Source organism: Malaclemys terrapin, chromosome 19 (genome assembly GCF_027887155.1).
Source record: "Malaclemys terrapin pileata isolate rMalTer1 chromosome 19, rMalTer1.hap1, whole genome shotgun sequence".
In the NCBI taxonomy this organism is placed as follows: Eukaryota; Metazoa; Chordata; order Testudines; family Emydidae; genus Malaclemys; species Malaclemys terrapin.
In genome coordinates, this window is record NC_071523.1 from 15,686,715 (window position 1) to 15,712,289 (window position 25,575).

Sequence of the window (25,575 nt, forward strand, 5' to 3'; positions counted from 1 at the left end):
AGCTGGCCAGCAGGATTGAACCTTTGCTGGAAAGGACCTGACTGCATCCAACCCCTCCCACCCTAGCAGGTATTTGTGCTGGAACCAAACAGCTGGAGGGAAAGACAGCACCAGGCATTCACATAGTATGTGACGAGCAAGGGAGGGACAGACAGACAAAGACAAGGGAGCTACATTTCGACCTAGCCAATGGGGAAAAAGGGCTATAGGGCTTTTCATCCAAACGGTGAGAAATCAGCTGCTCTGGGAGAGAGCCAGGTGACACTAGGTGGTTTTGGCCAAGTTTCCCTTTGAGATTTGGGATGTGAACCTCAATCTCAAAGCAACACGTGGGAGGCACAATCCACAGGGGCTGAAGCCGGCCAAATCAGGGACAGGAGCTCCAGGCAGAGAGGTTCTGCTGAGGTTCACACAGCTCTGGCTAAAACACTAGAGAAGCAGGCCCTGCATCAGATCAGGGCCAGGTGGGACCCAGATCCAGTCAGACCTCAAATGAGGGGCCCGCCAGGTTAGCAGTAGAGAGCAGCAAGCAATGAAGAGAGATTCCAGCGAGTTGTCAAACTCCACATACACCTTCTGTTTCTTTGGAGTGGAGCGTCAAGAAGAGACGCAGAGCAGGCGAGTGGGGGTAAAGGAGGCCAAGAGGCCTGTCTCTTAATACTTCCTTCTGATCGAGTTCAGACTGGCATATTTAATGCAGTCGTTTCTAAAGAGATTGGGAGGGAGGGAGACAATAAACCAGCTTTAAACACACGTCGCCTTTTAACATTCTTCAAGTAACAACCTTTTGACCCAACATTGTTAGAATGTTCCCCCCTTTCCAGTGGTTTCCCAAAGGAATCTGCAGTCAGTACCATGTGAAGACAGCGCTCTGCTCCACCCGCCATTTGAGGGACATTCATTCATTCATTCTCGGAGCCACTGACGAGTTGGGTGGTTAAATAAACAGAAAGACACCTGCTGCTGACACAATATTTATGCCCTTTTGGTCTTGTGTGTGGAGGCACTCGCAGATACTTTGGTAGGTGGGGCTGTGAGTTAAACCTACACAGGCTCAAGAGATGTCAGAGCAAAATATTCCAGAAGCAGGACAGTTTTACGCTTGATGACAGTTTTAAGCCTGGATATGCCAAACGTTGCTTCTCTGGCAAGGAATTAAACAATAAGCTTACTTAGGTGTGTAGAGTAGAGACCACAGGATGGAATTCTACAGTTTACACACTTACCTTGGATGTGCAAATGTTGCAAAGCCATAATCGGAGGGCATGCATGATATGCACACCCACAGCAATGTAAACCATGGCTTCCTTACTACATATCTCAGGCTTTATCCATACCCAACTGAAGACAATGGAAAGATCCCCATTGACTTCAATGCGCTTTGAATCAGGCCCTCGGTGTAAAATCTGTGGTCATGTGGGATTTTACAGCTGGCACCTACGGCGCCCATCACGGCCACACAGAACTTCATGCACTGGGGAGTGACTCCTTCACACAATGGGCAGGGCTGTGCATACAAAGGTTTACATGTCTTGGGCTGAGTCCAGAGGCAGCACCAGCATCAAGTCTGATGAGATGGGTCAGTTACACCACTCGGGTGCTGGAGGCAGGTAAGGAGTTCAGAGGAAATCTAAGATAGCGCTGAAGGCGGTGTCCCAAGATAAACCAAGAGCTGAGAGTTGCACCAGGCTACCTAACTAGAATATGGTGCATACACACCCTTGACCCCAGCGAAACACCAGTGGGAGGCTAGGTGCCAATGACAGACCTGGTGTAGTTAGTGCCAGCAGCTTTTTCTGTACAAGTGCTAAAACTGGTTGAAACAAAGGGTGCAAAATGATGAGACAAAAGGGGGTGGGGAATAGGCACATTTTCATCAACAACAGAAAACTGGAAAATTCTGACCAGCTCTAAAATGCCCTTTGTCTCCACTGCAATATAAATAATAAGCAAAAGCAAAGCTGGGACCCGTCTTCTAAACGTTGGAGCCATTTGTGCAAATTACACAATAGGATTCTCCCCTACCCCCTTTCACTTCACTGGAGGGTGCTCGGGCTAACAGGAAAGTACAGGAGCTCCCGGCTTGGTAACATGCTTCCCTGTCCTTTATCACAGGGGTTCTCAACCTTTTCCTTGCTGAGGCCCCCACCCCATGCCATAAAAACTCCACAGCCCACCTGCTCCATAACAACTGGTTTGCTGCATATAAAAGCCAGGGCTGGCATTAAGGGGGTAGCAAGTTGGGCAATTGCCTGGGGCCCCACCCCACAGGGGGCCCCACCCCACAGGGGGCCCCACAAAGCTCAATTGCTCCGGCATCGACTTTCTGCCCTGGGCCCCAGTGAGCCTAATGCTGGCCCTGCCCGGCGGACCCTCTGAAACCGGCTCCCGGCCCCCCCAGGGGCCTCGGACCCCTGGTTGAGAACTGCTGCCAACATCTTTTTTAAAGGCACAGGAACCCAGAACCACCTCTCTCAGTGGGGGGGGGGGGGTTCGCAACGGGGCTCCAGCTCCATCAGGGCCACAGAAAGAAAAGAACAATGGTGTAGATGGAGAAAAGGGACGTGGGGCTTACCGTCTTCATGGCCTTCCCTGTTCCTCCGCCGGTGTCTCTCTCGCCGGTGGCTAACAACAGACTCCGTTCCTGTTTCGTTGTCCAGTCCATCTCGACTGCTGGCAGCATTCGGGCTGTGAGAGACAAGGGGGCAGAAGACAGTTGGGGGTCACACACCGCCTCAGTAAAACAAACCTGTCGACGCGCTTAGTGTCCAGGAAGGGTGCTGGCTTTGCAGCCCCAGGGACTGAATACAGAGGACAGGTACAACGCAGACAGGAGGAGTGCAAGCTTCCCACAGACTGCTCCGTGAGGGCACCCCCGGTGCTGAGCTAGAGGACGAGGGGACAGATTGGTCTCCCTGCCTTGGGAATGCCCAGAAAGCATCATCCTCTCATTGAGCAAAGCAGTTTCTGACCCTCTATAGTTTAGACTGTGGTCCCAATGGTCTAACAACCTTGATGTTGGGATGAGAGAGGGGATTGTTTCCACGTGAATCTTAGCAGATCCACGACATGCTTTGGAGAGGCCAGCGGGAAGGCAGCTTTGACTGGTTACACATTCACACAGCAGTTGGAGACTCCAGTCCACGTTTCCACAGCGCCCTGCCGGGAGCCTGACCATCAGGGAGGCGGCACAAACATGCCTCCGGCCAGTCTAACTCAGGTGAGAAAACACCACAGGGACTCTTGAGGAAAGGGTCATTAGGGTACACTTCTACCTCTGAACACAACCGCCCTCTCCCAATGCCCCCCAATATTCTCCGCGATCGAGGATCCAAGAGACATTCACAAGTACGTCTGAGCTACTCCAGTAATGCTGACAGTCCAGCGGTGTGTTTCTCTGGAGAAGTAGCTATCGGGTCATTCTGAAAGGAGTGCTAGACACTCGCTGTCCCTCTCAGGTATCCAGAGGGTAGCCATGAGTCTCACTGCTGCAAAGCAGACACAATCCACCTGCTGCATGCACCCTCCGCTGTCGCTCACCATCCTCAGGGCTCAGTCACACGGTGCATGGGTCCCCAACCTTTACGGCAACACCCCATTTGGAGTTAGCAGCTTGCCAAAGGGCATAAACCACAACTGAGCACAGCCCCCTTTATGGCAGCCTTGCGGCCTAGGAAGACCCCGAGCCCCAGAAGTCATTGCCAAGACACAGAGGAATGGAGGAAGCAGCCTAGAGCATGCTGGGACTCGCAGTCACTCCAGGCTGCAAAACCACATTAGAGAGGAGGCTGGTTGCCTGACAACACCATGTCATCCTCCAATCCTCATGTTACCTCAGGGACTGCTGTAGAATTCAGTAGTGCAGGTTCCCTCCAAACCCTTACAGAGTACTGGCCCCAAGCACTGCATTGATTCATGTTCTATTCCTCGCAGCCGATTTACCCTAGACCCTCCTCCTTCCTCCACTAGCCCAAAGCCTGACCTCCCCCACCACGTTCTGCCTTTTCCCCCCTGGTTCGGGGCACGAGGGAGAGAGCAGGGGAGTCAGGTTATGTTGGGTGAACAACATCAAGGGGCAAGAGCGGAAAAGGGGCCGGTTGGGATTTAACCAAGCCAAAGCCCTGCCCATCTCTGGGCAGCTGAAAGCCCTCCGCTTCCCTCTTCTGCGACAGCGCCTCCAGGAGCCACCTGTCCACTCCAGCAATTGGCCAGTGCCCAGATTGTCAGTGGAAATGTTGGTATGTAAGTCAGGGAAGAATTCGGCCTCTAAGACTTAAGGCCACATTATGAATCTAGATAAAATGGAGAAATACTGCCTCCCTACTCCCAGCCTTCAAGGGGCTGCTCCTCAATACAGCTAAGCAAGGTTGCCCATCACCCCTAGTTTAAATAACTAAGCCAAACTGCAGCCTTTGCTAGCCAGTCACTGGGGCTGTAATACAGAGCACTGTGCATATAACCCTGTTTACGAGCAACCGTCTGTTTCAAGACCACTGCTGAGGAAATGCCAAAGTGAAGCTGGTCGGAGCAGAGGGGGTGTGCTCCCCCCTCCCCCAAACAGCATTAGCTTGGCTGCATACTTCTCCCTTGAGGCTCAATGTGGTTTATGGCGCTCTGTCATTCTTACATTTCATAAACGCCACCGGAGCACTCATGTGGAAGGCAATAAGAAAAGCCTCCCAGAGGCCATAGCTCATTTTAATGGACTGATTTGTGGAAATTACCCTGTAGCTCCTGAGAACGCCGACAGAGCAGGATCCGACGTAGCAATGCGCCACTGTGCAGCTAGGGGCTGGAATGACTTCCCCGAGAAAGGGTCGCCCCCCTCAGATACCCACCCTGGCTTGCAGACACGCCATGCAGCTGAGAGTTACGTTTCATGTGCGTCTCTCAGTAGTTGATTTTATGGCCATCATCGTAATAGTATCCCAGCTCCACGCAGCCATTAACAGATTTATTCTCACGACACCCCGGGAGGTAAGAAAGTGCTATCATCCCCCTCTTATAGATGGGGAAGCGAGGCGTAGAGTCTAAAGGTATGTCTACACTTTGTGCTGGTAGTAAATTCCAGCCAAGGAGACATACCCACGCTAGCTAAAACTCCAGTTTGAGGAGACAAATTACCTCTAAGGGTAGATGTACCCCCAGAGACTTGCCCAGGTCACACAGGGTGTCCGTGGCATAGCCGGGAATCGAACCCAGGTCTTCAGAGTCTTGGTTGAGGGCCCTACCTGGCAGGTCTCCCCTTGCTTCCCTCAGATTGCTGCATTAGTATTTTAGGGTGCTTTTCACCAAAAGATCTCAAATGGAACATCCTTGCTTCACCAATAGATAAAATAAGGCACAAAGTAATTGCTAATTTACGGGGTCCAATTTTTGACACCCTATGGTAGGGTCTGAATTCCAGCAGCGCTGAAAATTTGCAGCTCCCGTTGATCTCAACAGGAGATGGGGGATGTCATCTCTGCTGAAAATTAGGCCCTGATGCAGTCAGGGCCGGCTCCAGGGATTTGGTCACCCCAAGCAGCCAAAAAAAGCCGTGATCGCGATCTGCGGCGGCAATTTGGTGGGGGATCCTTCGCTCCGAGCGGGAGTGAGGGACCATCTGCCGAATTGCCGCCGAATAGCTGGACAAGCCGCCCCTCCCCAAAGTGGCCACCCCAAGCACCGGCTTGCCAAGCTGGTGCCTGGAGCTGGCCCTGGATGCAGTATGTCTAAAGTTGAGCATGCAAAAATGGAAGCACCCAAAATCAGAGGCCATATTTTAAAATGTGGGCTCAAAAGAGAGCCAGAAATACATCCCGGATCTCTCTAGTCCCAGGTCCTTGTCTGAACCACTAGAAAACTCAGTCGTTGCCACCAATGCGCTGAATGACAGTCCAATAACATGAAATATTGGTCTTAGGGACAAAAAAATGTTTTACAAAAATCCCACTAGTTACACCTCAGCAATACATGTTCCAACACTGACTCACCACTTTGTCCTTATCAGAGACTGAATGGATCGCTCTAGTCTAATAGCAGGTCAAGAGAGGATAAATTGCATACAGAGAATGCAATAAAATGCATACAGTTAATGACATTATGGAAGTGCTCTATTGATTACATGGATTCAAAAGGCAAAACCGTTATACAAGTACTGTAGACCATCAAGGGAGCTGAACAGCGTATGTGTAATAAGTGTATAGAGGACTTAAAAGAGGACTAAAAGTCAATTATATGGGCACCTATTTAACACTGATTTTCTTTCTTTTCCCCGGGGGTTTCTGTTTTATGTTCCACACGATGGTGAACTGGGGTAAAACTATTAAATGAAACCGGTTAATCTTACTCAGCCACTCCATAGCAGCTTCCAGCCGAGGCTCTCATACATTTTGCAAATACTAGTTAAGCCCCATATTGGTGGGGGCAAAAACTCCTTTTAGCTCCCACCAATATGCCCCATGGGGAAGGGAATTAGGTCCCCAAATGAAATTTGGCCACCAGTTCAGCCTCTACATGCACCAAAGGGGCTCAGAGAAGCATCCTAACATTTGGATACTTAGAGGAACAGAAAACTCTGCACCGTTTGAGTTTGCTCCTAACTACCACAGTACAGGGGACCATGAGGTACAGTGGATAAAGTACCGGATTGGGACTCTGGAGATGTGAGTTCTATCCCAATCCTGCCACTACCTCAAGAGAAGGGATTTAATTGTTCTGTGCCTCCGTTTCTCAATCTGTGCCTGGGAGATTATGTTTACCCAGCTGTGCACAGTGCTTTCAGACCAGGGGATGAAAGATGGTTAATGTGAAATACTAGCAATAATCCACAGAGGTGCCACTCAGATCTCGGCGGTTATGCCGCAGACCGGGACATACACCGAGAAAAAAAAAAGACAAAAGCAGTACCATGTTGACCAAAACACCAAGCTCTGTAAGAACAGTGCATGACTTAAAGCTGATCCTTGACAGCCAGAAATCGCTCAAGCAGCATATGCTGTGGAAGGAATCCCCCAGCTTCTCATTAAGGCTGAAGAAACACAGGAGATGCCCTGCCAGTTTCACATGTCTGCATATCTCTATTGCTAGAATGAGCCGGGCACTTCAAACAGAAAGCGCAGGACAAGGGAATTCAAGAGACGCAAGCATGTTGCTCGGCACCGATGCTAGTTCTTTTCCGCAGGAGCTGTAAAAATTAAATTATTTGAGGGGAAAAGGCTGGTGCCTGAGCGGTCCTCTCTTTCCATATTGAGAAACCCAGGACAACAATCAAAGACTGCATCAAATCCTCCTCACTCAAACCCACATGGGGACAACTGAAAGCGAGCAGGAAACCCACAAGATTTCTATGGACTTTCCTCAGGGTAGAAATTCAGAAGGGACCATGCTAGCTGCTTCCAAACCTGAGTAAGTGGGCCCCCAATGCCGCTTTGCTGAGGTGTTTTAGTCATGACCAACAGTTCCTCCTGCTGCTACAGTCCTGCACCCCCACAGCTGTGCCACCATGCTTCAGTCCTGAGCCACAATCCCGCCCGGGATGCTAGACTGGGAACTGGATATGAATTATAACAACGTGATAGCTGTGTGGTCAAACCGGGACTTGCCCGACACCAACAGACTCCCTTGGCTTGTAGCCTAAGCTGATGCGGGCATGCACCCTGTGTAAAACACAACATGACAGTCCTGCTGAAATCGCCTCCTGCAGCTGTGCACCACACACTTCCCTTTGATGAGGGAGCTACACTTAAGTATCCATCACACACAGAGGCCCCGATTCGGGACAGGACTTCAGCATGTGCTTACATCCCAAAGGCACTTAACCATGACCTGAAGCGCTGTCCTGAACAGGAGTGCTTTTCTCTTTTGGGTCCACTTATCACAGGGGGAAAGAAAGATTTCCTTCCTTTGTCCCTAAACAAAGATGGGCATCAGCCGGTTTTCCAGGCCTTCGTCAGTCAACCTCAGCAGCACCATCTAGTGAGCGCAGGCAGTTAGCATGCATTGCTACACAGCTCACTGGTAATCGGACACTCAAAGGCTGCCTGAGAGATCTCTACCTTGGAATGGCAGCACGGCTGGTCTTCTCTCTCGCCGCTGGGCTGTCAGGTTTACTTGCCAACGGGAAAGGAGCACGCCATGGATGTGTGAGCTCAGGGATACCGGGCCAGGCCCTCCACTGGGGTAAATCAGCATTGCTCCATTGATGTGACTGGAGCGATGCCAATTTACACCCTCTGAGTAAGTGACCCCAGCCTGTAGTGCCAGATTCTGGGCAAAGCTCTGAAGTGATCATTTTCTAATCAGATTTGCTTCCCCAGTTTCCGAGCGCCTCATAATCTTTAGCGTGTTGCTCCTCACAACCCCCTGGGAAGCCAGGCAGGGGTACTGTCGTGCAGTTGGTGAACACAGGCTATGCCGACAGGAGAGCGCTCAGAATAATTACTCCACTTCAACGAGAGGCAGAAGCTATGTTGGCGGGAGAGCGTCTCCCACAGACGGAGCGAGGTGTGGACAGCGCGCTAAGTCGATCTAATTTATGCCGCTCAGGGAGGTGGCTTTTTCACACCCCTGAGTGACATTACTATTGTTTATATTGATGCAAGTTTAGACAAGCCCTGTGGCACAGAAAGATTAAGTGACTTGCCCAAGATCACACAGGAAGTCGGTGGCAGAGCAGGGAATTGAGCCCAGGTCTCCGGAGTTGCAGACTAGAGCTCTAACCACTGGACCGTCCTCCAGGCAGTTGAATTAACACCACACAACAGCAACATGTTATTTGCGCCCTCACTGAGCTGCTCGTGGTGCCAAACAACCGCATTTAAATACAATGAAAAGCATCAGAAAAAAAATAACCTTTTTGAATCCAGCCAAAAATAAATCAGAAGCTCAGTCTCTTTAGTTGATCCAAGAGAAGGTTAGAGGTGACTTTATCCCTCTCTACAAGTAGCTGCACGGGGCAGATGTCTGATAGCGGGTGGCCCTTTAATCTAGCAGAAAGTGGCTGGAAGCGGATGCTAAAGAAATTCAGACTAGAAATAAGGCACAGCTCTTTAGCAGGGAGGATAATTGTCCATTGGGACAACTTACCTAGGGGTGTGTTGAGTTCTCCATCACTTGCAGGCTTTTGAAATCAAGATGGGATGGTCTTTCTACAAGATATGCCCTAGCTAAGCAGAAGTTCTTGGCTTGATGCAGAGGTTACTGGGCGAGGTTCTCTGGCCCGTGCTAGGCAGGAAGTCAAACAAGAGGATCAGACCAGTCCCTGCTGGCTTTAAAATCTACAACTACAAAATAGAAAAAGGAACTGACGCAGGTATCGGGGGGGGGGGGGGGGGGAGGGGCAATTCCTACCCTAAAAAGCCCTCCCCTTGTAGAGGCCTGCTGGCCTGGGACGAAAGGGGAAGTGCAGAGATCTGTCAATGACAGGCTGTGACAGAACTGAACCGCAAACCTCTCAGACTTCAGGGGAAGAACTCAGCTTTTAAAACAACTCGTCTACCAACTTCAAGCCGACCCACCATGTTGCTTCCCAGGACCCTCTGCTCAGCAGCTGGCCAACGTTCCTGCATTCTCCCGGTCTGCTGAGGCCAACCCCAGCCAAGGCCAGCACTCCTGGCAGCAGGAGCAAGCGTACCCAATGATGGGCCACACACTTGGCAGTTCCCCCTCTCCTCACACACTCCCATGGCCGCCCACCCCACCATACCCTCATTAGGCCATTGCTCCACTGGGCCAAAAAAGCCCAGCACTTGCATTTCTTCTCCATCCCCGATTTCTCCACGCTGCTGTTTGTTCAGACAGCTGGCTAAACGCCTCCATGTGCAGCGACAGCAAGTTTTGTCTAGTAGTCAGAACACAAGCCTGGGAGCCAGGACCTCCCGGTTCCTCTGCCTGACTCACCGTGTGAGAACTTGGGCAAGCCAAGTCACCTCGTTGTGTCTCAGTTTGTCCAGCTGTGAAATGGGGATATCGGCCCCGACCTCCCAGGGGCGCTGGGAAGCATGATGCCCCGTTGACAAAGTTCAGGGCGTTTGACAGATGGCAGCAGGTGCAATAGAAGAGCACAGCTGAATAAAACGGCATCTTTAAAGCACAGGGGGTTAAAACAGAGAGAGCTGCACCCGTGACCCTGTGCCTCGAGTTTGAGGGGGGTGTTTTTAAAGGTCCAGTTAAAGTGTTCTAAAACCATCACATATTTCTATATATTGGTCAGGAAGAAAGAACTAGTTCTGCTCGCAGGTCATGTGACTGCAATTGTACAGGCTACTCGCCTGCAAGGAAAGCAAAGCTTGGTCACAAGAGGGCAGCATAACCCTTGCAAGAAATGCAGGCAAGGTGAGTATTCCCTGGGATGTCTTGTCCCCTCCAGAATACAGCTGGGTGCTAAGCCCCTCCACCCAGATAACGGGCTCTCCCAGGCAACAGACAACCCAGAAAGCAGGGGTGGGGGAAGGAGGAGGGAACATGAGAACAGCCGGAAAGGACAATGGGTTTGCCCCTTTGAATATTGAGTCACTAGCTCACCGGCATTGGGGTTCAGCTCCCGCCCCATCCTTACTGGGGACCTGTTAACGTCACCAATGCAGAGCCAAATGCCAAGGGCAGGGTCAGCAGCGGAACAAATGGAACAGCTGTTAACCCCTCTGCGCCAGGGGCTGCCTGCCGTTCGGGCCTTGCAGCACAAAGCCTGTCAAAGAAGCGAAGCGGAGAGATGTCCTGGCATCAGCACGGGGCATCTGGGTTGCCAGGCACAAGGAGAGGCCAGAGGCACTGAGAGCTCACTTAGCTTCCGAGAGAATAAAATGGGCAGACACGAGGGTTTCACACAGCGGGTTGTTCACTTGATCAGGCCGGATTGGTCAATATAGCAAGAGAAACAGTGCTGAATTTTGAGCTAGATAAGCCTGGGGCTGACAGTCCTAGAGACTGATGGCTTCTGTTTTTCTGAAGGGAGGCACAGTGGTCTAGAGGTCAGAGCAAGGGGGGAAGAGGGGTCAGAATTCCTGGGTTCTATTCGCATTATGGTTAGAGCATGGGTCTGGGCGTCTGGCACTTTGCTTTCTAGTTCTGATGCTGATACTAACTTGACCTTGGAGAAAACGCCACTTAACTTCTCTGTGCATCGGATTTCCCAGCGGTTTAACTCACATCAGAAGTGAGAATAATTCACTCTGTTGACAAATGGTGAGGGGCTTGAGCGACAAGATTCGGATCCAGATTCCAACCACCCCAAAGGACTGGTGCACAGGGCGGCAGTTTTGAATCTGGGTTTTGGAGTTGGATTCGCTGGGTTACAGGGAAAGGAACCAACAGCAAAATTCAGGACTGCACTGATCTGGGGTTTCAGTTCAGGCCCAAATCTAAAACTACAGGGTGGAATCTCAGCTCTCAAGCACAGCTAGCCTTTGGGGGAAAATACTTGCTGTTCCCTGGAACAGATCAGAAGGATCACTGGATACTTTAAGAATCAGAGGGGTAGCCGTGTTAGTCTGGATCTGCAAAAAGCGACAAAGTCCATCTGACAAAGAGAGTCTTCACCCACGAAAGCTTATGCTCCAATACATCTGTTAGTCTATAAGGTGCCACAAGATACTTTAAAACAGCATACAAAAGACTATGGTCCGGATCTTGCTCTCAGTCCCCACTCAAGTCAATGGAGTCATTCTAGATTTCCACTGGCAGGATCTGGCCCTGTACGTATTCCTGCAGGTAACAAGGCTGCTATTCCACCAACGTACGTTGCATTACATACAGTCGGGGTGATAGCACGGGGGCAGGGAGCATTATTCCTTATGCAAACTGCTGCTTATTATAAGAACGTTCTGCTGCCCGTGTGTGCTACATAATTATATGGCACGCGGTAATAAAAGGTTGTCATCCACATGCCACACAAAGCATTTACATTCCTCCCCTTCTCTCCCCCACGGTGGGTTTCAAAATGATGAGCAACACGGTAACTTCATTTCAACGATCACATTTTTCCTCCCATCCCCCCTTTTATTCCCCAATGAGCACAGCATTATCAAAACAAAACAAAACAGGGGGGAAGCACCTAACCCCGGGTACTGAGAGCAGAGAGGTGGGGGAAGAGCCAGGCAAGTATTTTGCATCTCTTGATTAGAAAGCATAGCTTGGCCTTACTGAAATGAGGGAGGCCGTGAGTCTCCGATGCCACCTGTTCTCTCGATGGGAGGAGGGAGGTCCGTGTGACTTTCAGTGCACTGGGAGCCCGTGTCGGAGTGGGAGCTTTCAGCCAGGACCAGCTGCAATCGAAAAAAAACAAAAATAAGGGAGAATTAGATACACTCATACAGGTTTCCATGCCCTGACGTAAGGCGCTCAACTGCCCTCGATAGGTTCCCTATGAATGTCTAGATAGATTAGAGGAGTGTTTCCCAAACGGGGGTTCACGAAATGTTAAAGGGGGTTCTCGGGGGAAAATTCCCTAATGGTGGACAGAGCTGTCCCTAGGGACCCCGGGCAGCATGGGACACTGAGGAGACTTAACCTTCAAGACTCCTTGTAAGAAATGGAAAGGAAGGTGGATATTTTTTGCTGTTTTTAAAATTAAATAGGCAGCTAGTATTATTTTTAAAATTATTATGAAGAACAAATTTAAGCTTTGTTGTAATGTGGGTTGTTTGCCTGGACTGCTCAAGACCTGAATGCTTGTGTAGGAGGAACTCTTTGAGTTGGCTTCTTAAATACCTTCATGCTGTTTCACATCTGATACTCCTTGATGAAACATAGGAGCCTTATCTTATAACAGGCTTATTCAAAGTGATACAAGCTACGAAAGTGAGATCTTGGAAGAGTGTTGTTATTTTCATAATGCAATAAAAATGCTGTAATGATCAATAATAATTAATAATACATAGTGTGTAATAAACATGTCACAAAAAACAAATTTTATATTTCCAAGATCACGGCTTTTATAATTTATACTCCGATAAAGGAGAAAATCCCTGGAAATGTTCATTTTTCAGAGGGGGTTCACGAGACTTGACATTTTAGTGAAAGGGGTTCTCAGGTTGTTAAAGTTTGGGAACCGCTGGATTAGAGGGAGAGAGAACTGCTCGGCATCGGATTTTGATGGCTTTTTGACAATCTTTCACAAAAGCCAGATCACTTTGGGTCCGAACATGAAATTGAAACTGGTCAAGATTCGTGCAAAGCCCTTATGAGACCCACAAAATTGCAGCTGACTCAAAGCAAGACTGACGTTGCTGGGCGGGGAATGCGTTTTGAGACACTTCTGCAGCGTCCTTTGAGTTTCCTAAGGAAACTTGTGACCCTTAGCAGGTCACAGGGACTGAACAAAACCCCTGGAATCCTCACAGGCCTTCAGGAACCCTTAGGAAACGCACTGGGGGACTTTGCAGAATGCCCTGCCTTCAATGACTGCTTTACCACCACGGGTTCCATCAACCCCCTGTGCTCACAAGGAAAATCAAAGGCTGCAAAATCACATGGCCCAAACACAAGGAATTTCTCTGTCAGTGTCCGTGGCAAGCGCTTGTGTGCGAGGTGCTGAAGACTGCGGATTGGATCCTGGCTGCATGCACACAGCCATGGTTTGTTACACAGACACCCCCAAACACTGGGGGGAAATTCAGAATCTGGGTCCAGATCCAATTCCATGGCTAGCCGTTATTTTTATACAAAAATCCCAGCCTGACCACCTGGGAACTTCAGGAGGTAGACCTGAAATCCCAAGCTGGGTCTGAGTTTTGTGATTTAGGCCCATTTCCATTATAAAAGTGTCAAGGTCATTCCTCAACAATGCCATAAAATCCTCATACAGGCAGAAACAAATTGCAGCCAGTTTAAAAATCCAGAGGATCCCTAAAGATTCGGGGCTTTTTTTTTTTTTTTTTTGCTTTGCAGGCTGTGTGCTCTCAATAGTCCGTAATGGCCTGAAACCTTCTGTAAAACAACGTTGCTATAAACGACTGCGTACAAAACCCCTTTAATACCGACATCTGCATTCATGGGAGTACAGGCTGCTGGCAGGCAGCCAGTCAGGGGAGCGGGGAAGGATGCAAAGGACTCCACGTAGAACACTCATGTGAAAATGGGTAATTGAAGAAAAGCTACAGCAATCAATCTTCTCACCACAAATAACAGGCAGCTAGACACAGCCCGGTGTGTCCGAGGCTTATTATACATTCCATTCTCATTACGGGGGTGTATAAATTCTGCAGATAACCACCATGCTGCCGCTTCTCATTTTCAACTTTCTATCGACGGGAGGAAGCCTCGTGTATATGGATAACAGGGATGTTAGGGTTACATGAAAGACGCATTGGGTCCAGTCCTGTTCCACCAAACTCAGCAGATGAAACTCCCATGGGCTTTTGAACCTGCAGAATCAGGCCCTTTGAGAGTGAGCCAATCAAGTAATGGATATACTAGATCTAAACAAATGGGTTCCCCTATATTTCCTTGTTCCTAACTCAGAACCTTATATTGACGGACACTGGAGGACGTTTGAAGTTGGTTGGAGACTTATACTAACCAAATCTGATTTATCCAGCTGCCTCGTATCTACGTTTCCATAGTCTCCAAGGTTTTGGAGGCCAATGTCTTTCAGTCTATTCCCCATCACCACCACCCATTTTTTTGGTAGAGCCAGGTGAAGCAAGGGCTACTTCCGTCTTTATAAAACCTTACTAGCATTAGAGAAAGCCACGGTTAAAGCACACGACTGGGAATCAGATAATCCGGGTTCAATTCCTGGCTCTGACGGGGATTCTGTGCAGCCTTAAATGAGTCACTTCATTTCTCCATGCTTCAGGTTTTCCCCTCAGGCTGGTGCGAGCTTAAATTCATACATTAATGTTTGTAAATTGATTTGCAGCCCTTGGGTGGAAGGGGCCATAGCTGGATAAAGGGCACTTACAATCAAACCAGAAGCGGTTTGGACCCAGCTTCCATTCCAAATTAACTCCTGATGTTTGGGGATTTCAGATTAACGGGTCCAGTTTTGCTCCAACTTTATTTCCAACAGAAAGGGGCAAAAATAGAAGTAATATTTTTGTTTTAAAACATAGATTAGATTGATTGATTATTAGATTATTATTACTGTAAGGAAACAGCCCCTCGTCCCACGCTATCCAGACCTCCACACATAAATTGGAGAACGCAGAAGGCAAAAAGGCTTGAAAACTTGTTCCATTTTTTGTTCACAATGGAACTTGTGCAAACTCCTCCCATTGCAGGATTTTATTTATAGTGTGGTCTCGCCTCGAGGCCCAAAAGGAGGAGAACAGAGTCCTGTTATGCTCAGCCCCTGTACGCACACAGCAAAAGCTTACAGGCCAAACAGACAATACCCAGGGTGGGAGAAAGGCAGTAAGATGGGAAACTGAGGCACAGAGCAACGAGGTGACTTGTCTAAGGGTCACACACGGCGTGCATGGCAGAAACAGGAATTAATCTGGGATCTTCCGAGTCCCACCCAGTGCCTTGACTGTGAGAGAGCATCCTTCAGCTTCGTTTCATCAGGACCATTTTGTCCAGCGACAGGGAATTCGGATTAACCAGAAATGGCACTGAGGACATTTCTGTCACATGGGCCACTGATCAGACGAGACGCCGACCATGAGCTCCACTTGAACTAGTCACCTAGAGGCGAAGGGGTCCATATCCTATTACCAATCCCCTAAACCATCTAAATCCCCTTGCCCAGCCCCTTCACACAACACGATTAAGAAGCCTTTTAATTAAGTAGATGCGCTAATACCAACTCAGATTATCACCTCTCACTGAGAGGCCAAAGGTCTCCGTCTCTCTCCATTTGTAACAGGGCATAAAAGCTAAACACAGCATAAACGAGCTTGACCGTAATTGGTTAATTTATCAAAGGCTAATCCTAATATAATTCTTGGGTAAATACTAGCCATCGGTGCAAATGGTGGGGGGAAGGAGGGAGGAAAACCGGTGGTCCTGGCAGGCAGCACACAGTCCCGAAGGGGAATAGATCATAGTAACAAGCAGGCAAGAGACAGATGGACACAAAAAGGAGCAGTTTGAATACAAAACGGTTCTTCGGAGCCAGCTATATTACTCATCAGACTCGTAAATCACCCAAAGCGAGAGCGACGGGGGAAAATATGGAAGCGACACATCGCACAAATGCTCCAAATAACATGCCGACAGGAATCTGTTTAGCGCTAGAAGGCATGGCAGTATTATGGAGACGGGGGTGCATCTCTGAGCAAGGCCTGTCTCTCGAGGAATCCCTCCGCAGGTGAGAATGTTTGCACGAATCAAACCAAGGGACACAAAAGAAGAAAAGAAATTGGACGTAGACATGAGAGCCGAACACTCCTCACGCTTGTCCCGCGCCCAGATCAGACTGAGCTACCCAGAGAAGCCTAGTGCCATTTGCTTTGAAGCGGGAAGATGTAAAACTTTCTCCAGCCTTTCTCCAGACAGGAACACCTGTCCTAATTACGTGCAGCCAAAAACAAAGAGGCCGAGATGAGCTGACACCGAGACAAATCGCTTCCCAGGAAAAACGGAAGTGACACATTTCATCCGGGACTGTCCATTACCCAGCAGCGCACTGAAGGCCGCTGTCAGCTGTGCCTGATGTTAGCCACGGGCTCTACTTTAGGCACAGTGCACCTGGGCTGGCATGTTCAAAGGGACACACCCATTTCCTATTGGCGTTCGATAGGATCTGAGTTCCCAGCTCCCGTAGGCTGCTTTGATTGTCCCAGGCTCAGCGGACAGTTATCGCTCGGCCCCTATAGGAGGTGCAGAAACAAGTACATACAGTGCTTTTCTTAGCTAACTTAGCCTCAGCAGCTAAGGTGGTAGGATAAATATCAGTAGCCTAATTTTACAGGTGGGGAAACTGAGGCACAGTACCTAAGTGATTTGCCAGAGGTCAAAGAGGTAGTCAGTGGCAAGGTGGGATGGAACTCTGGAGATCCTGATTCCTATATGTAGACCATAAGACCTCGCCACCACCCACTAGAGACAGAACAAGTGGCCTGTTCCATCCTTCCACCAATGCAGTGGTTTGATCCAAACCTACCAGAGCCTGCCCAATTTGGCTGGAAATTCGGCATGGACAAGCTCGCTCTATTGATTTCTGGTACCTCCCGTTGGCCGGCTTGCAAAGCCTGGAAGAAAGTCTTTAGGATGTCAGTTGTCAACTGAAAGTTAATTCCCACAAGAGGATTTAGAAGGGCCAACAGAGGGCAGCCCCTTCATCAGACAGGAACCTGGGGTTAAGCCTGGGTCTCTTTGGAAATGAAACAACTGCTCTCCAGGCAGGGAGACACAGGATTATGGGAGCTGATCAAAAATTGTTTAACTTTGAATTTGGTAGGGCAAGAAAATGGAGAACTTTTTCTCCGAGCTAGCACTGGTGAAATGGCATATTACCTAATGGAGGCAACATCACCTAGTGGTTAGAGCACAGACCTGAGAGCCAGAACTCCTGGGTTCTAGCCCAAGTTCTGCCCCTGATTTGCTGAGAGAGACTCGGACACTCGACAAGTGACCTAATCTGCGTGACTTCTCCATCAGCCAAATGAGGACACCACCACCTCCCAGGGACTTGTGAAACCCAAAGAATCAACATTTTAACACTTTGAAATCCTTGCAGAAAGCTAAGTGCAAAGCGGTTGCATCTCTAAAGGGAAGGGCTTAGCCCTGCAAAGCAACGAGGCAAAATCCTGTTGATTATTAGAGTTTGGATGGCCCAGCCTTGGGGAGAAAAAGGGAGGATGTGAAACTCAAACAGCTTCTTTGAGGATATTGGAAGTGTCAGGAAACCCCTCACGTCTGGCAGCACCTGAAATGAGCTGGGAGTGAGACCGTTTAAAAGGGCTTCAGAAAGTGTTCTTGCAGCTCTGCAGATCTGGGGCCTGGAGGGTCCTGCAGGACTTTAGCAAAAGGCCTTGGAACAATATTAAAACAAAATCATTTGCTGTCCAGGTCCGCGCCGGCTGACAGCGGGCAGGGCACGCTCTGCTGTTCCCCGAATCGTTCATCCTTCACTCCTAGACAGCCACATTTGTGAGCATGGGAAATAAAGTGTCATTCGATATTCTGACGGCTGTAAACCAAATTGATGGGAATACGACGAAGGAGCTTCGGGAAAATACCCGCTGTACGACTGCAGGAAAGGAACCCCGCCCCAGACGACAAAGGTGCAGTTGGATTAAGGCAATGGCTCAGGCTAGCTGGCTTTCCGCAGTGGTTGAATGGAGTGGAATCGGAAAAGTTACACACGTGTACATCACCTAGCACAACGGGGTCCTGAATCTGGTTGGGGCCTTCCAATGCTACCGTAGTACATGCGGTAATAAAATAGCTGTTCCACTCCATCTGGAAAGCTTTGTCATGACAGCACAAGGAAGAGGAATTCTGGAGGAAAGTGAGGGTGTTGCAGCGTTTGCTGCATCTGCACTCTGGGATCGAACAAAGGGCTCGTGTCATGCATTGGGGTGCAGGGAAATCTGTTCTGTCTTTTGCAAAGCTCATTAAGGATTCATCATTTCTTCCAGCAACGACCGATACCAGGCAGAGAGCTAAGTATCTGATCGGCTTCACTTGAAGATAAATCACATCCCTTTCTCTTAGGGAGCTAGAGTGTAGCGCAAGATGCTCCAGTACTAGGTCATTTTGAAAGAAAAAAAAACAAAAAACGTGGTATTCTGTTTGGGCATTATAGGCTTCTCAAAGTGTTTTCAGAAGAGCAGGGGTTGTTAACCCCAACGTCCTGGCCAAATGCCAACTCCGATCATTACATTTTGCCCATCAAATTCTCCCTGCAGTTTCAACTGGATACAGCATCCTGCTTCATTTCCTGCCTTATACGGCAAAGCTGTGCTGTGCGTGGTTACACAGCATTCCTGTGCACTGTGAAACAGCTGCTGTGTTCCACCCCAGAGAGGGCCACATTTCAGTGATGGATGAAGTGGACCCTAAACATCTTTTGCCTATTTCACAGGGGTGAGAATTAATAAATGTGTAACCAATTAGAATTGTTGCTTCACTTAATGATTTAACTTAAAGTCTGTTTCACGAATTAACACAGTGAGTGAGATCCTCGTATTGCTAAGATCTCACCACAGCAGCTGCTATTAAATCTTTGCTGAGAGAGGAGGAGAGTTTACCCATTCTGTGTGAGCTACAGAAAGGGCCTGATTCTCCTCTCCCATTGCTAACGCTGCAGTATCTCTGCTGACTTTAGAGAGTCGCTTCTGATTTACAGCAGCACAAGTGATACCCGGTGACAGGCTCAGAGGGCGCAGGTTAATACTGTGCAGTTTAGCCAGAGTCTATGGTAATAATATCCCCTGTGATCTTTTAACACTGACGGAAGACTCACCTTTCTTTCTGCATGCTAGGCATGTGTAACGGACCTCCTGAAGGGTGGACTTGCACCTCGCACAGCTGACTGATCCTTGGTGTATTTCTAATCAAGTCAATGGAGCTACTCCATTACGCCAGGGTGAATTTGGCCCATCATGCAATATTCGAGCCATGACCTAGTCTTTCACTCCTCAGCACTTCTCTACACTAGTGGGGTTAATTCAAATGTCCTTTAACCAATTAAAATGCACCCGGCAACCAGAGGCAAAAGCAATTTAATTGAGTGGCTGGGAGGCAGTGATCAAAGATCGGGGGTGAGGGATAGCTCAGTGGTTTGAGCATTGGCCTGCTAAACCCAGGGTTGTGAGTTCAATCCTTGAGGGGGCCACTTGGGGATCTGGGGCAAAATCAGTACTTGGTCCTGCTAGTGAAGGCAGGGGGCTGGACTCGATGACCTTTCAAGGTCCCTTCCAGTTCTAGGAGAGGGGATATCTCCATTAATTATTATTTATCCCGATAATTTGCAGGGGTTAAAACTCAATCCAATCAAATGCCCATACGGATGCACTCCACTGCCCCAGTCAGCCATCCCACCTGAAAGCTTAACATAGGTACACCATTGACTGATCACGCACGTGCACGTAAGTCCTAAGGTCCCATTTGGAGTCAGAGATGTGAATAGTGCACTGGCTTGGGAGTCAGGACACCTAGGTTCTATTCACAGCTAGGCCACTGACCTTCTGTGTGACCTCGGGCAAATCACTTCACCTCCCGTGCCTCAGTTTCCCACCTCACCCTGTGTCATATTATTTAGACTATAAGTTCTTCAGCGCAGGGACGGTCTCTTGATATGTGTTTGTACTGGGCCTAGCACCACGTTGGCTACTGTAACACAAAGAATGTCTGCTTCCCAGCAGAACCTCTCAACTAGTCCAGGCCTTGAAACGGAGGACGAGATTTGTTAAGTTGACCCACAATTGAGGCCACGGTGCAATGATGGCTGGGTTGGTGGGGGTGTTCCGCAGTGCGCTCTACTCTGCATCAATAGTTACTGAGCTCGTCAGGCTGAGAACCTAAACACGCAGCTTCATTAGAAGTCTTATTTAAATCCCTCAGCTCTGCTGTGTGTAATGTTGGAGCACTTGGCATCTCTGCCCCCTTAAGGACAAGGAGGGAGGATGATAATAGCAGATGCATAAATACCTAATTAAGAAGAGCCATTAGTCAGGATTTCTGCAGTCAATGCTGTAACTACCACCTCTTGTTAGGGGCAGAGGGTCATTATTTCATACGAAGGCATAGCTCTATTGGCTGTCAAAGGCAAAGCCCCAGAGACGTGATGCATTGTCCCCAGGAGCAGTGGTTCTCAACCAGGGGTACATGTACCCCTGGGGGTACGCAGAAGTCTTCCAAGGGATACATCAACTCAACTAGATTCTTGCCTAGTTTTACAACAGGCTACATAAAAAGCACTAGCGAAGTCAGTACAAACTACAATTTCATACAGTGTCTTGTTTATACTGCTCCGTATACTATACACTGAAATGTAAGTACAATATTTATATTCCAATGGATTTATTTTATAATTACATGAGAAAATGAGCAATTTTTCAGTACTAGTGTGGCTGTGACACCTTTTTGTTTTTATGTCTGATTTTGTAAGCAAGTCGTTTTTAAGTAAGGTGAAGCTTGGGGGTACACCAGACAAATCAGACTCCTGAAAGGGGTATAGTAGTCTGGAAAGGTTGAGAACCAGTGCCCAAGAGCATTGCCTGTGTGGGCACCGATCCCACAAAGGGATCCAACCATCCGCCTGGATGGAGTCCCATCAAAGGCAACAGGACTCCACAGAGACATGTGGGTCTGTACAGGCAGATCAGGGACATGGGATTTACTTTAGTGCCTGGGACAGGAGACTGCCCCAAGGACAACCCAAGCTACTCAGCAAACTGTGCCAATGATTTGCTAGGCAGCATGCTGCCCTCCAGCCCTGCAAACACCTATTACTGGAGGTTAGCGCTTACGGCTGTCACCAGTCCCTCACTGGGCTCCGTCTCCTAGGAACTAGAGAACAAATGCCAAGCGCGTGCTGCTGCTATCAGAGGAGCTGTGCACCTGGAGGGGTCTTTCAGATGATGTGAAACAGAGGCCTGACCACTTGTGGCTAGTTAAGATCCTGTGTCATTTTCATAAGAATAGGACAATTTACCCAGGTATCCTGACCAAATTACAGTTGGAGTAACAACTTCCTTCCTCTTTATATTTCCCCTTCGGTTTCAATAGGAGAAGATACATTGGGTAGGCTCAAAATCCACAGGGAAGTGTTTCAGCAGGCCCATCTGTATTCAAGGCAGAGGTCTCTCTCACTATGGCATTGAGGGGCAGATGAAAAAACACATGTCCATACGTTCTAGTCTATCTTGATGACCATCACTGCTGTCATATCCAACCCCCAGTGACTTCAGTGGGGTTTGGGTGAGGCCCCAGCTCTACTACTTGGTCTGTTCAAGAGATCTTTGGTGAAAAGACCATGTCGTCCTCATGCTACTCGGTGCCAAGAGCACTAACAATCATCCCATTTCCTATCAAGAAGTCCCCCGCCAACTTCAGCTCTTTCTCCAGATGTTTTGCAAAATATCTGGTCTCACTTCAAACTATTCTACTTCAAGAACACACTCTTGTCTCCACTCCCTAGCACAAGTCCGGGAAAGCTCTAAAACGTCCTCAGTTGCAAAGCTTGGAGGAGCTCAAGCTAGCATGCCGCTGACTGTGTCTAATAAAACAGAATATCAGCCCGTGATTCCTCAGCCCTGCATCTCCTCTGACATATGGCAGAGGGAAACTGACTATAACAAGGGTCTCTAAAGTGACTGGAGACAGCTGGGCTTCAGCGTTCACAGCCTTAGGGGTCTCATCACCCCTTGTGCAAGCCATGCAAGTGTAGGCAGGGCCATCTGCTTTCATCAGTGTGAGAACAGCTCCCATCTCCTCCCCACCCCTCCCCAGTGTCTGTTTCACTTCTGTGGCTTGAGATCTAGAAGAAAAGAGTCAAAACTAAGCTTTGATCTTTCCACCTAACCCCCATTCTGTGTCCCCAATGACAGTACTGTTAGCATCTGCCTGAGTGCCTGGAAGGCCCAAGGAGCCACCTTCAACTCCTCTTTGGTCCTTGATTTTAACATCCCGGCTGGGTCCAAGCCCCATCCCTTCTCCCTCCCAATTCTAAACTGAAGGCAGGACACAAGAGAGGAGGGTCCGAGAGCACAAGGGACAGGACAGCTAGGATAGGATCATGCGGTTACTTGGAAAGGCACGTGTACAACTGAAATCACAAATTTCTGTAACTCGCTCCCCAGAGGCGAAATGACAGCCAGGAGATCTGAACGAGAAGTGGGGGTTTGGCAAACAGGCTCAGAGAGGGCCTGCCAAGCACATGGAGAGGACAAAAGTAGGTACTGGGGCCGGCTGGAGTATGAACAGAAACAAGGCCACAGACATAATGAAGGTTGAGTCCAAGTGATGCAGGATCTTGCAATTGCCAACAAACAGTGGACTCACACAAGGGCCAATTTTCAAGGGCTCCGCACCCACAGCCAGGGAAAGTTCTCAGCAGCTCTCACTCGGGCACGAACCGCCAGATTTCCAAGATGTTCCTGTACCCAACACGCACCCCAACCGCCGAGCTCTTTGGAAAATGCAGGCTGTGCTGGGGAAGATAAATGCACCGTAGAGCAGAATCTCCTCCTCCTGCTCAGGCTTCATGCATCCAGACCCAGAATATTTCTCCCAGCAAAACGGGCAGGACGTTCAGCCCCCACTGCCAACAGCAGAGGAGCGCGTGAGCTTGTATTCTGACAGGGGAAGAGAAAGGTCCTGCTGTCATTGCTTTTGACAAATTAGAATCAGCTGGAAGCTGCTTGTTTGGATTATTTAGATTCTGCATCCGCTGCCTCAATTATGCACTAAGAGACACTGGCTCTTAGCGACAGATTGTTGAACAATCCTATGCAACCCTGAACGGCACAAGGCTGCGTGACTACCTGACAAGTGGAACAGCAATTGCCCTGAAATGCAGCATCTGGAAGCGTACATACAAGCGGACGAGCAGTTAGGTCCATGGACAAAGCATTATCTCTTGGCACCTAGATGCTACAGGCGGAGAGAGACCTGGGTATGACATCATTAAGAGCCAATCAGAAATTGGATCCGTCACAAACCAGTCACTCAGCCAATTGTTCTCAGATGTCGCAAAGCTTTCCGAAAAGCCACTGATAACGGCCAACCCACTGTGTGCGAACTGCCGGCAGAGGCCTTTCGGCTGGTTCTGAATCGGCAGCTACCCGCGGGCTAGTTCTTTTCAAATTCCCCAACATCAATGCGAAAGCGCTGCAGGAGCAGCTGTAGCAACGCCTGAAGGGGGTGGGGGGGTCTGTCTGCCTCCCCCCTCCCACAGCTGCCACTGGCTTTTCCACAGAAAAATCCCCAGCAAGGCCCCAATCCTGCAAACCTCGGAGCACATGGATAACTTTGCCTGTGTAAGCAGTCCCATTGGCATCAAGGGGAAGTACCCACGACTCGTCTTCAAGGGTTTACGGGGACTAGGGATCAAGGGAGCCATTTCTTGCAACAGAGCAGCTCAGGGGAATTGGGGTTGGTTGGTTGGTTTACATTCAGTTAAGACTTAGGCCTGGTCTAGAGGACCAGTCAGTGCCTGGCAACCTGGGATGTAAATCTACAGTGCCCTAGCAAACCAACTAGCTCTCAGGATCCTGCTAACGCGCATTACGAGTCCCTAGCTCACTTGGAGTCGCTCTGTTTTGAAATGGGAATAGAGCAATGCACAGCAGGGAACTGCTAACGCATGGTAGCAGGGACCACACGCCACTTTGTGCGCAGCATGCCGGTACACCGTAGCTTTACAGCCCAGCTTGCGGTGCACTCAGACTCCGTCTACACTTGAGGTGGGATTCCCAGCTCACTTAGATGCACCCAGGCTAGCGCTGCTTGAGCAAGCATGCTAAAAATATTAGCATAGCCACCCGGCAACTAGGGCTAGCCCCCAGAGAACGTACCAAAAGTGATTTTCAGAGGGCAGGTGCTAAGATTTTCTGAAAATGAGGATCCCTTTAAAGTGTCAAGTTGGGCACCCAAAAATCACCAGCCACTTTGGAAAATCTTGGCCACGAGTCACACAAATCCCTGGTAGAATACTGCAAGATCTGGAGGAATAGAGGGGTGTGGGGAGTCTAGAAACAGACAGAAGAGTATTTGAATAATTGTATTTCATAGCACACTGGGATATATATATTAAAAAGCATCACATCTTCTTCTCAATGTAACTTCCATGCTTCAAAATGTCTTTATAACCTCTTTCAAACATCTGATCAGATACACCAAGTGAGAAACAAAGTTGTTTGCAAACCATGGAAGGTTAGGAATGGAGGTTTGGGAGTTTGCCTGTGTCTATTTTAATTTTCAAAGGGTGTACCATGCATGTTAACCTGATTAAGAAGCAGCCTCACCAAAGCGAGAGCCAGATGTAATTTAAAGTCATGTTACAAAACAAACAAAGTTGATTTGTGATGTAGCTCACCAAAGGAGGTGGTCACACTTTACCCTCAAATACAACTGAGCAGTCTCATCATGGCTCTGATTAGAATGCTAAATGCAAAATACACCGACACATGCTCCTCACCAGGGGCTCCCACAGAGTCCCAGAGGACAGGTTCACGTGAGTGGCGTATACATCAGAGGATCCATTTTCTAATTCCTTCCTATAAGTCCAGTAGATAAACACACCCACAAGGGTCCTGATCCAAAGCCCACTGAAGTCAGCAGCAAGACTCCCATTGATTTCAATGGACTTTCGATCAGGCCCCAATCCATCTTTCATGCAACTGTCATTGACCTATGAGCCGCTAATGTATTCATGACAGATGAACGGCTACACCCGTCCGCGCCTGCTGCCTCCCGTTCACTCACATGCACTCTGATCCCATGAGACTGGGGCTTGCCGTAGCCTAAGCGCCACAGACGGGATAAAGCACCAGTTACGAAAGCCTGAAATACCAGTAGCTTGGCCTCCTGGATTCTAGCCAGGATAGAATCACTGCTAGGACAAGAATCCGTTCTTTGGTGGCGGGGGCTTGAACTGTTTGGCAGGTTGTCCCTGAACTTGTGCTGCTACGGATATAGAGATCACGTTCCCCGCCCCGGAGTCGTTCCCAGTTCTGCAAATGGGCTGCAGTGAAATAC

The 25,575-nt window shown here is 49.0% G+C and overlaps 1 protein-coding gene across 5 annotated transcripts in view; it reads right to left on the minus strand.

Moving 5' to 3' along the window:
• DVL1 (dishevelled segment polarity protein 1) overlaps positions 1–25,575 on the minus strand; it is a 180,091-nt gene that overhangs the window by 65,397 nt on the left and 89,119 nt on the right. For all 5 annotated transcript variants that reach the window (XM_054009457.1, XM_054009456.1, XM_054009461.1 and 2 more), the window contains exons 3-4: positions 12,124–12,245; positions 2,576–2,688 (exon numbers count right to left, since the gene is read on the minus strand). In XM_054009457.1, coding sequence (XP_053865432.1) covers positions 2,576–2,688; positions 12,124–12,245 — 235 coding nt within the window. The remainder of the gene's footprint in view (positions 1–2,575; positions 2,689–12,123; positions 12,246–25,575) is intronic.